At 41.4% G+C, this 12,593-nt stretch overlaps 1 protein-coding gene across 9 annotated transcripts in view; it reads right to left on the minus strand.

Annotated features, from left to right (window-relative positions):
• WDFY2 (WD repeat and FYVE domain containing 2) overlaps positions 1-12,593 on the minus strand; it is a 124,475-nt gene that overhangs the window by 29,017 nt on the left and 82,865 nt on the right. For 8 of the 9 annotated variants that reach the window (XM_073343043.2, XM_078852815.1, XM_078852814.1 and 5 more), the window contains 5 exons: positions 11,560-11,614; positions 7,333-7,483; positions 5,381-5,493; positions 4,073-4,199; positions 2,067-2,172 (listed from right to left, as the gene is read on the minus strand). In XM_073343043.2, the coding sequence (XP_073199144.1) occupies positions 2,067-2,172; positions 4,073-4,199; positions 5,381-5,493; positions 7,333-7,483; positions 11,560-11,614 (552 nt within the window). The remainder of the gene's footprint in view (positions 1-2,066; positions 2,173-4,072; positions 4,200-5,380; positions 5,494-7,332; positions 7,484-11,559; positions 11,615-12,593) is intronic. The other variant, XM_078852817.1, reaches the window with a different exon arrangement.

Here is a 12,593-nt window from a genome sequence, read left to right on the forward strand (position 1 = left end):
AAGTTATACCAAAAGGGAAAGGGCAGTGAGTTACCTGGGACTGGAGGCTCTTTGAGATGTGTGGTCCCTATCTGCATTCCACACATGGGATATGCATGTGCACCACGCGCCCGAGTAATTTTTTTTGCAAGCAGTGTCCATTGGCCTCCTCATGCTCTGAGCCACAGGCACAAAGGGTGGTGCAGGCTGACATTTCTCCAGTTTTCCATTCTTACCACAGTTCAATCAGTCAATCAGCTACAGAGGGAACGGAGGATGGGTAGCAAATACAGATAGGGACCACACATGAAGAACCTCCAGTTATAGGTAGGTAACCTCTTTCTTCTTCAAGTGATGGTCCCTCTGTATATTCCACATATGGTAGAACAACAAGTAATAGTCAGACAGGCAGTGGGTGCAAAAGTTATAGCTGACAGTAGTACAGCAATCTCAGGTGTCATTAGTAACGAGAGTAGTGAAAAAAAAATCCCACAGAAGTGAGGTTTTTATGTGGGTTGTGTCCCTTTCAAGTGTAGTTCCACTCTACAGAATGACTAAAAATGCCATCATGTAACTCAGAACTGCCCATTGCAGGCATTCAGTCACATAGAATCATAGACTTTAAGGTCACACGGGACCATTATGATCGTCTAGTCTGACTTCCTGCACAACGCAGGCCACAGAATCTCACCCACCCACTCCTGCAAAAAACCTCTCACCTATGTCTGAGCTACTGAAGTCCTCAAATCGTAGTTTAAAGACTTCAAGGAGCAGAGAATCCTCCAGCAAGTGACCCATGCCCCATGCTGCAGAGGAAGGGGGAAAAACCCCAGGGTCTCTGCCAATCTGCCCTGGAGGAAAATTCCTTCCTGACCCCAATATGGCAATCAGCTAAACCCTGAGCATGTAGGCAAGACTCACCAGCCAGACACCCAGGAAAGAATTCTTTGTAGTAACTTAGATCCACCCCGTCTAAAATCCTATTGCAGGCCATTGGACATATCTACCGCTAATAGTTGAAGATCAAGATGACCTTACTTCAGTGACTAAGGCCTTGTTTACACTCCAGAAATGGGCCAATTCAGCAGTTAAGTGTAGTTACACCCCATATGGTAGACAAGGACAAACTGAAGTTTGTAATGATTGATTTATTCGGAGTTTACCCCAGTTACAAGGAAGTACAAAACATGAGCTCAGTGAGTGCAAACCCCGCATGCCCTTGTCTACACCTAAGGGTCAGCACTGTTACAGCTACAGAGACTACAAAACTGAGGCTGCTCTCAAGCCTACATAAAGCACAGAGTAAGGTTTTACTACTTTTTATGTTGTTAGCCATAGAGAGCCAATACGTTATGAGTGTGCAAGGAGGATTCTATTCTCTTATGCATCAAAGTAATTGTTTATTAATTGCCAATCAGTTACACCTGTCCAAAACTATTAGCAGTAGTGGGATTACACATTTGTAACCCAGGGCCTAGTTTAGTGATTTTTGGCAAAGGTAGGGAAAAAACCCCAACTCAAATGGCAATTTGAGTTTCCAGAACCAGCTGTTTAAAAATCAAACATCCATCCTTTTACTTGTAAACTGACAGCCCTGGAAACTAACTGAGATTTGATTCACTAGGGTTTCCTCCCCCACCCCCATCATTGCTAAAACATTACATTAGACCTTTGGTGTAATCCCACTACCACTAAGTTTTGCACAAGTGTAACTGACTGAAATTTAAACAATCATTTTGATGCATAAGAGAACAAAAATCCTATTTGCACACTTGTAACTAAATCCTATGGAGTCACTGAAAAACACAAGCAGAACACATCACGATGCCTTCTTCAGAGAGTCACTTTTCAGAGCACTCAGAGCACAAAATTTTTAGTAACATAAATAAAACACAAACTCCCTGCTACATAACTACCCTGAACCACTAGATCACACACAAAGCCATACATCTTCACATGTATAACTGGAGCATTCCTAAAACACTAGTTTATTTTCTAACCTTTAAAAAGATACCAATCAGATTCAAAATTACATGCTTTAGAAAGGCCCCAGATTCTTAGAGGATGAGCAAGAGATAGATATCTACCTCCTGTCTCTCAACATCCATATTCCAGATAACAATTCCACCATCTGCGCCACAAGAGATGAGCTGTCTTGTGTGGGGAGCATAGGAGACACACTGAACTTTATCGCTGCAAAAGAAACATACATCAGTTAGTCAAAGGTTTAAAGATATGACCCAAGGCAAAGTAAACTAGTTTGCCATATTTTTCTCTCTCAGCTCATTCATGTATAAAATTCACTAGTCCTACAATTCCAATTAGTAGATTATATATTATGTACTGTACTATGTGCTGTCAATTTGGTCCCCATTGGGTAGTGCACCACTTATTAGAGGAGGATTTAAAACAAGATTAGTTTCCAGACATAACTATTGCTTTTCCAGTTAATTAGGTTGGAGATCTTAGCTTCCCTGAAAGCCATGGTTGCATTGTAATTGAATGACCTCTGAGAACATAGTCCCAAATACCTATAAGCACTATGGTAAAGTGCTCGCTCTCTCTCAGAACAAATGTGTCAGTTATTGGTTAATTTGTTAAATCCCCACACGGTGCCTGTGAACGAAGCAATGAAAAACCCAGCATTATCTGGCAACTTGAAGAGAAAAATACTTCCTAAGGTGCTGCTGTGAGCATTCGAATCTAACACTAACAGATGAAAAGAATTTCAAATAGAACAGAACTGATAAGGCTGCTGCCCCAGATCTTCCCAACATTTTAAGATTAAAGGTTTTTAGAAAAATGGACTATTCCTCCTTTTATTATTCTTTGTCAAGCATGAAAAAAGTGTGCTCAGCTCTATAGAAGAGAGAAATATCAAGGCCCAGAAAACTTACTGTCTAGGAGACAGGCACAGAAAGAAGACACTGATAACAAGGGGGAAGGAATTACTTGAGCTCACTTTGTTTTCTTGCACTGGTCTGGGGGGCGTGGGCGGGGGGCGCTCCAGAAGAAATGGATCTTCAAGATGGGGGTGGTTTAGCACACTGACATTAGGTCAGAATCTTCACCCCACACTTTGGCACCAGCACTGCTTGACACCAAGCCAGGCTCACACTGAGAAGTGCTTTAATACAGGTCCCTTATCTTGTATATGGATGCTCCTCTATGTAGCAATGCTTTTAGAAGGCAATTTAGAACAGCGCCACACTACTGCATATCTATAACTTACCAATTCAAAGGCAGCACTGTGTGGAAATGCTATCTTTACTGTGGTTCTATCTAATGCAATGCATTACATCACTGAACCAGCACGTTCTCCAACACTGTCATATTGCAAATAAGACACAGAGGTTTGCCTGCATGTTAGATGCTGTGACGCTACAACAATAAGCCACAGCAGGGCACGCAGCAGTCGGCTTTAATATAAATAGGCATAACGACTGAGTGTTTCAGTGAGGAAGTCCCAGGCACGCACTGCTGGAGTGGTACAGAACCACGAAATCAAAGTAGCCCAACCAGCCAAGCAGAAAGTGCCTTTGAACAGTCAGTCTGCACAGTCACAGTAATTCAATGGTAGGAAAAGCAAGCATGTGTGAAATTAATCTTTAATATTGTGTTAGACCACAAATACCAAGTCATCCTCTCCTCTCTGGGTCTATTAAGTCTGGTTCGTACCTCTAGCATATTCCCCTTTACAATAGCAGGAGCCAGTTCTGCCTTGCTCAGTTGCTGATGCTTAGGAACGTGCATTTAACACGTTGACAAATGATGGCTAATTAGACAGAGCACCTTGGGTACAGCATGGATTCTACATACATTCACATTAAAAAAATACTTGGTTAGCATGGAGTTAAAGAGGCTGGTACTCTGAATCCTGTGTTCCCTCAAGGGGGGAAGATAGAACCCTATGGGGCAAACAACCTTTCATTAAACGTAGTTAATATTGGTAATATACAAAGATACAGGGAGTCTCACATAAATCCCATGCATAGACATAAGAATATACTCCTTGGTTCTGCTTCCAAGTGTGGCTCCTGAATTTTGTTTTTCTCCCCTAAACACAGGAGAAGGAAAAACTCTTCCAACATACTTGTGTCCTTGTAATTCAATGGCTGTTCCTTTTCTTCCTCCTATGTCCCACATAATAATGGAATGATCTGAACTGCCTGAGAACAAAACTCGCTGCACTGGGTCCCAGCAAAGCGCGGTGACACCACCTAAAACAGGAGAAAGACAGTACAGTTATTTAATTACAACTGAAAGTGGAAGGAAAGAATGTAATAAAAAGTGAGTCTCACCAATTTAAAGAGATGTGACTTAAGTTTAAACACGTCCAACACATCCTGCACGTGCACCTCCACACTGCAGAACTTCCCAGCTGAAAGGTCTGGCACAGAATGAGCCCCACTGAAAAGCCCAGGAAACCAGAGCCAAATTCTAATCCTGTGTTTCTGTTGGTGCAGAGCCCAGTCCCAGCTCTCTAGCTCGTGCAGGCTGAGCCCAGTGAATAGTAAACAAGTCCTGGGATACGAAGTCACCTCATGAGTGGTCAAAGAGCTGCTGTGTGGCCACCCATCTCCATACCCTGCAGGCAGTTTGTGATTAACAGTGGAGACACTGGGGAGTAATGAGAGGCGATGCCACCACAAAAATTGCAGCATGAGAACTGAGCAGCCTTGCCTCAAAGCTAATAAATCTGAGGGTTGTCAAAACACTTCCCACACCCTCCACACCAGCTGACTGGTTTGAAGTGGAGTGGTAGGCCAATATGGAGGTCCACTGAGGCCAAAGAATGGCCATAGGGGAAAAAGAAACTGATCAATCAAGAATGGGCTATCAACCCCCCTCTCCATAGGCACCTGTTATATGGTGGGCTAACACACCAACCACAAGGACAATGCTTTTAAGTGTTTTGTAAGAGAGCCCCAAGAGCAAAGTGACCAGTCAACTCCTGCAATGTGTACTGTACTTTTAAACATCGACTCATTACATGCTTCTTGTCACATCCTGGAAACACTGCGCATAGCGTTCTAAACCTTAAGCAGTTCAATTGACTACAAATGGGAATCCTCACATGCATGTGTTAGCAGGATCAGGACTTTATCTACTAAGGTCTTCCTCTATCAGGGCTTTAGTTGTTGCAGCACTTTCCCACCAAAGTACTTTAATTAGGGTGCAGAATTTTCACCATTTAAGTCTGGCTTCTCTCCTGTTTTTAGTAATACAGGATTACCACCCTTTACCTGTTGACAGTTTAAGCTCATCTACTGTGCTCCCCAAAATACAGACATTTCAATTCAAACCATCACAGCTGCTTACAAATTTCAAAAAGTTCATCCCATGGTAATGCAGAGCCTATATGAAGAACCAGAGAGGATTATTTAACCTTAAACTTTACCTGTATGTCCCTTAAATGTTGTGACAAGGCTGCAGTTCTCTTGCTCCAGTTTGAGAATCGTTACCTGCCCAGAATGATCACCTATAAACACATGTCGGGTCTCAACATCAAATCTGATTGAAAGCATTGAGGAATCTTTTATAAAGCCTCGACAGAGGTTCTGAATTCTAGGATGTATCTATAAGACTATGTTGCATTTTTATGAAGTTACATAGCAGTTACTTGATTTTTTGTTTAAATAGACACATCAGTTACCTCTAGGAAGAGGACTCCTCCCTCCTTCTAAAATGGTTTTAAGTAGGTGACAGTGGCTGTTCTTTGAGAGACCTGCTTTGTGTCTTATGACATATTTGGGGAATTGCCAGTTTGAACAGGTGCATCCTGAAGTGAGGTCTAAACATGGCGAGATTACAATCAATTACTGGAATAATCCGTTTTGACAGGTTATAGCCCCTCAATCTAATTTTAGCTGCACTTCAGATATTTGAGGAATGGGTTATTAGCATTGACAGGCTGCGTTGCACGAATGTCTTTTGTAATCAAAGGGTACATTCACACAGCAAAAAACCCATAACAATGAGTCTCAGAGCCAGGTACAGACTTGGGCTTGTGCTACGGTGCTAAAAATAGCCGACAGACGTTCCTGCTCGGGTTGGAGCTCGGTCTCTGAAGCCTGGGAAGGGGGTTGAATTTCAGACCTGAACACCAGCCCAAGCAGGAATGTCTACATGGCTATTGTTAGCATCGCAATGCAAACCCTACAAATGTGAGTCTATAGACCCAGGCTCTGAGTCTCTCTCTGTTGTTGGGTGTTTTTTTTCTGCAATGTAGACATACCTAAAGAACTACGTACTCTGAATTCAAGAGGCACAGCAGACAACAGAGTCTGGAATTAACAGGGTAAAGGGGTTGTTAGTGCTACCAGCCTATTACTTATATTTGTTGGTGTTAATACAAACAGAGGAGCGGCCGTTCTGACATGATCTAAGGGTCCAGTTCAAATGGTATCCAAGCTGTGGGAAGAGTTCCCAGACCCCCAAAGGGAACCATCCAGCAGAAAGGACAACAAGATCCTGTGTTAATCGACACTTAACACTAATGAGGGCAAATATTTTAGAAGTGGAATTTATTCTTCACCGTTTACACTTTTTTTGCATTTCACTCAGCCTGGACAGGGCAAAAAGGCTGGTCAATTCCACTTATTTGTACAGAAATTGGTTTCAAGTCAATTTGATCTTTAGGTTTTCATGAACTAGTAAAAGGAGCAGTTACTGCGCTGTAGACACTATCAGAGTACAGTTTCACTAACAACTGACTGAAATCTCCTTTGTGTTAGTCTTTCTAAAAGACAGTTTTTAAACTTACAATGTATCACTGATAAAAGGAGAGAGTCGACATTTCTTTTGTCAGGCAGAGAGGGGCAGATCTTGGAGAATTAACCTGTTTGTGAATAACATTTTAGGAATCATTTACTGTCCAGCTGAGCCCACATTTCAAAAGCATACTGTTCTGTTCCAAGGTAGAGGATGTGTGCTCATTATTTCATATTAGGTCATTTAATTTTTGCCATGCGTGTGCACAAACACACACACACGGACCTGATCACTGACCTACTTTGCTGCTATTATAATTCCCAAAAGAAAAAGCGTGTTTTAAAGGAAGCTCCCATCAATCTCTATTTTACTAAGGAGACCACAATAGGATGTAGCTTTTAAGAATGAATAGGCCATGGAGTTTTTAAAAATAAATGTTTAAATCTAAATATACCTCATGTATAAAGAGGACAAAGCTATGAGGGCTGACAATTTTTAACTGAGTTTTAAAAATTATTTCCTTATAAGGTTTTGAAGGTAGATGGGTAAGATGATGGAGGCCTGAAAATGGCTGTTTTAAACAAAGACGTACCAAAGACAAAAGAATCAGAGAAAAGCTAAGGTGTTAACAAAGGATACTGCAGGCCGCAGGCCCCCGCGCTGGTGCGATACCCTCCGAGCCGCTGCCCACTCTCCGAGCAGTGCCATGTGAATTGCTTGTCCTGTCCCGTGCTTAACACCCATTCCATCTCCAGGACAAACAGAATCATTATAACCCTGCCTTGGTGAGCTGGAAAATCAAGCAGAAAAACAACAACACACACACATAACATTGAAGAGAGTCACTCATCTGCTATCCAAAAAATCCATGAACATTAATCCCATCCCACCAAACCAATTCTAGGATCCAATCCTGCAAGCCTTTATTCACACCTGTAAGCCTAACTGATGTCCTAACAGGATTGGCCATGTGACTAACTACATATGCAACGGCTCAATCTTGCCAGCCTTATGTCTGTATGATACAGTAGAACCTCAGAGCTATGAACACCAGAGTTACAAACTGACCAGTCAACCACACACCTCATTTGGAACTGGAAGTATGCAATCAGGCAGCAGCAGACACTCCCCTGCCCCCCCCCCAAAAAAAAGTAAATGCAGTACTGTGTTAAATATAATCTACTAAAAAATAAAGGGAAAGCAGCATTTTTCTTCTTAGTAAAGTTTTAAAGCTGTATTAAGTCAATGTTCAGTTGTAAACAGTGTAACATTTTAGAAATGTTCAGAGTTATGAACAGGGCCATCCCTAGCCATTTTGGTGCCCTACACAACCCCCCAGGCCTCCGTGGGGGGAGGGAACTGGGGAGAAGGGGGGAAACCGCGCCCCAGCACTTGCTGGCGGAGTGGAGCAGGCTGGGGCCGGGTCGCTCTACTTACCGCCAGTGAGTGCAGGCCTGACACCTGCTGCAGTCCGCAGGGGAGTGGGGTCGGGGCTGGGGCGGAGCAGTACGCAGCTGCGCAGGGTAGCAGGAAATGTGGTGCCCCAAATTTCCTTGTGCCCTACGCAGCTGCATACTTTGTGCATGGGTAGGGATGGCCCTGGTTATGAACATTTCAGAGTTACGAACAACCTCCATTCCTGAGGTGTTCATAACTCTGTGGTTCTACTGTAATATACTTTTGCTCACACTTGCATTGTTCAGGAAAAATCCCATCATTGTAGTATCACCACTGGGAATGCTAGCATGGGCAGGGCTCTAGGCTGGGATTTTTAGACCTACTGAGCAGGCTTAGATAACTTAGTGGTACAAATGCCCATGCCCTGTCTACACTCCCACCATTACTATCACTGGTGGGACTGCACAGGTGGAAGTGCAATTACAGGTTTTCTGAAGATTTAGCGTAGACACAGCCTTAAACTAAAGAAGAGTTTTAGCACTGTGCACACACTGTTGGAATCCTGGTCACAGATGACAAATCAGAGTCAGTTTGTTTCAGTGCATCTCCTTGTGCGAATGGAAACCGATGAGGGATCTGCAAATGAGTCTGCAAATGAGTCTGCACGCCAGGCAGATGTGGCTGCATGTTTTTGCCACAGCCTGCTTTCTTTACTCCCACCTATCTTTGTTGTTTTCTGTTCTGCTGTTCTCCATGGCTTTAATGGCAGACCAATAGGCCTGCTGCCATCGGCAGCAGCAGTTTCCTCTGCATTTGTGTTGACTTGGTCAGCCTTGAGACTGTGCTTTTTCACTTTCACTGGCCTCCTAGCACATGTGGTCCCGTTTTCAAGTGTCCATAAAACATGGCTTTGGGGAGTCATATCATCCAGGCACACGAGGTGACCAGACCAGCCAAGTTGCCCCTCTATGATCACAGATTTAATGCTAGTCATGCAGGGGCACCTCCAGGACTTTGATGTTTGGTATGCTGTCCGACTACTTGATGTTACAGGTGAGATGGAAACAGTACACATGAAAACTGCGCACACATATGACACAGGAAAATTATTGAAACAGGATGTTGAAAAATGTGCTGTATAAAGATCACAGCTGGTCAGTATCACTAAAACAGCTGAACAAATAGATTTGTACTCCTACATAAATAAAACCCTCAAGAGCTTTTAACCTAAGAAACAGAGCTCACCCTAGCATTGATTCTTTAAATCAGTGACCTCTGGGCTGAACTGTGAAGTGCTGATTTAAGTAAAAAAAAGTGGTTTGAAAAAAAACTTACAGATGTATTCCCAGCTGTATCATAACAGTGAATGCCATATTCCTCAATACACAAACCTACTGGTTTACTACAGTTCTAGGACCTTGAGACATACATCAGGCAAAGCAGGCTGCTCGTATCAGTTTATGTGAAAGTTGACACTGGACAGAGATCAAATATCTTTACAGCTGTTTTCTAAACAGATTTTTTTTTTTTTTTTTAAAAAGCAAAATTACTCAGAACACAATCCTCTAATAAAGACTGGCAGATTTTTGTTGTTGCATACACTACACAAATATATGCATACTGTCTGTTGAATCCTATGGAGGGATTAGTTCTAGTCAAGGGTGTAAAATCTGTGTAAACATCTGTCACTAGATTCCCCACTTTTCAAGATCAGGTTCCTCATGGCCTGGTAACACAATTAACACATGTGGCTCTAACAGTGGCCTCCAAACTTCTGTAGCAAATGGGCTAAAACTTAAGCTGTACCAGGAACATGTCCCATCCAGCTGCATTTGCTCCAACCTGCAATAGAGTTTGGACCGCTCCTATTCCTATAGGCTTCCAAACCCATCTTGTAACCATGAAAGTGGGACTGAGAGCACATAAGACTGACTGAATTTTTTTTTTAAGGCAATACACTCTGTACTTAATTGGTCAGAAGTGCCAGCCTTCATCTATTGATCTCACTGAGATACAGAGAGTGGTCCCCCTCTGGTAAGCTTGCTGCAATGGGTGGGGGAAATATGAGAATTTCCCTTGCATCAGTTACACTGCATCATACTGCAGCATTCTCACGCAATGGCAGTACTGAACACTAATTCAGCAATAGCAAGAAATCTGTATGTACACATTAGTGTATGTGAACGTAGACACATGTATGGGCATTGAGAAAGGTAGTAGGGTAGCAGGACAAGGAAGATTTCAGCTCACTATTCATCTCCCCAACCAATGAATTTCATTTAGGCTCTGATCCTGCAGCCTCCAAAGCATCCATGTAAGCTTATTGTCCCATTGCAGTCAATGAGACATTTTTAATCTAAATCAACTAAGGCATGTGTGTAAGTGGATCAGGGCCTTAACAGCACATTAGTCAGAAGATATGACGCAGTACAAGATTTTTTATAATTAACACCAATCCAGAGTCTTAAGATATGCACATACATCTTACTTTGATTCTATTTGTGTACAGTACACATTAACATAAACCTACTTATATTTTCTTGCTTGATGTTATAACACACAGAGAGCTTAAGTGAAAGCGATCTGAAGTAAGACTTTTAAAGCACAAAAGTGTGTTTCATCTTCATTCTTGAAGATCCAGATTCTTTTTAAGCTTTCAGGGTTATGTAACAAAGTGACCCCCAAAGCATCATCTCTTGAAGGAATGATGGTCTTATTTTTAACCTTTCTAAATACAGAACTTTGAAATAATTCACATTCATCTTTTGAACACTAACAGCGTTAAGGGTTTCTATGTGGAAACACCATACTTATACCATGCAGTATAGCATTACCTACATGTCAAAGGAAGAGATACAAGAAAAAAAAAGACTACACAATAGTCATCCGTTGACATTGAATTTATGATGAATACTGGTATAAAACACTTTTATGACTTAACAAACAAGAGTAAGGACAGCTAGGTCTTTTTGAAGAGCCCATTAGTGAACATTACAATGCTATTAGGTGGAAGGTATGGATTAATATTGCTTGATCTTGGATTAAGATATGGATACTTCAAAATGTAATGAGAGACTGGTCTCTAAATATATGTGGGCATTTAAGATAAAAGGGGACAGGATTTTTAGATCACTTCATTAGATATGCTGGACTGCCCAAGATTCAGATAGAAAGATTGGATTTTAAAGAATTTGTCCAGGGGAAAAAAAACACCAACACATTTCTGACTAAAACATTTTAAACAAGTCATTGTTTTTTTCACTCCTGTAACCTCAGCATAAACACAGTATAGTATCAATCCAATGACAAACCAAGGTTTTATATTAGTAAATCAAGAATTATAGGAAATAACACTTTCTTCCTTTCTACGGTAAAAGAGAAAAAGGTTTGTTTTTTTGAAAAACCAATTGATGACATTAACAAACGTAAAATATAACTCTGCTAACGAAGACTGATTGCATTTCTTACCCTGGTAACTTTTCACTGGTGTCATCTTGTTGTAATCTTCTGATAAAATAAACTCCTTTAAAAATAAAATAATGTTTAGAAATGTGAAATATTTGCAAATAAGTCTGTTCTCTATTTTAATTTACATAAAATGAAAAATTTCTACCAAGTTCAAATTCAACACTAGCTTTATTATATGTATTTTGTTGTCCAATACAAATAAATGGTTTCCTTTAAAATAAGTAACTGACTAGTAAATTTGACTACTAGCAGAGTATTTCACCTTTGCAATCTGCCCAATAAGTGATTTCACAATAGTGACTTTGAATGAAATGGAGGTGGAAAAACTGGCAACCAAAAAATTTAAAAGCAAGCTGGCCCAAGTTAATGATTTAGCTATTAGCCAACAACATGCATGCCAGGGAATGGGAGACCTGGGATCAAGTGCATCCCAAGTACTTTAGCTTCTCAAGCCAACTGGGGCTTCAATTCAATGTGTGTCTCTGTATACTACTGCCCTCTCCTGGTTAAAAATAGGTCAGAGCCCAGGTACCTCTAATTCAATTTAGAGATGCAACAGCCCTTGTCCAAACCCTTACCTGTGATAGATTATTCCTCATTGTGTTTCATCTAGTTTTAAATCTCAACAGATCTGTGTGTTGGGAAGTTTTCATAGATATTAAGGCCATATTTCCTTCTGCTTAATTTCATACCACTGGTGATTCTATATCCCATTTTACCATCCTTAAACTCAATATTTCTCCTTCTTTGGTGTTTACATGAGGCTGTGAACAGTTACATCTGTGTACATGTGGGATGCCATGGATTATTACAAGCTCTCTCTCAGTGGGAAAGGAGGAGTGGTTTGGATCCTCAGTCTCAAGCACTTGTTTTGCCAGTTGCAGGAGCATTCGTATCAGAGGAGGTTGTCAGCCTCTCAATGCTGCTCAGGTTTGTGCTGATTTTAAAAAGCAGCAGCAGCAGCTACATTAACAGTTTAAAAACTATTTATGAAAATATCAGCATTCAAGAAAACCCGAGGAACAGTCTCCAGC

Source organism: Lepidochelys kempii, chromosome 1, assembly GCF_965140285.1.
Source record: "Lepidochelys kempii isolate rLepKem1 chromosome 1, rLepKem1.hap1, whole genome shotgun sequence".
In the NCBI taxonomy this organism is placed as follows: domain Eukaryota; kingdom Metazoa; phylum Chordata; order Testudines; family Cheloniidae; genus Lepidochelys; species Lepidochelys kempii.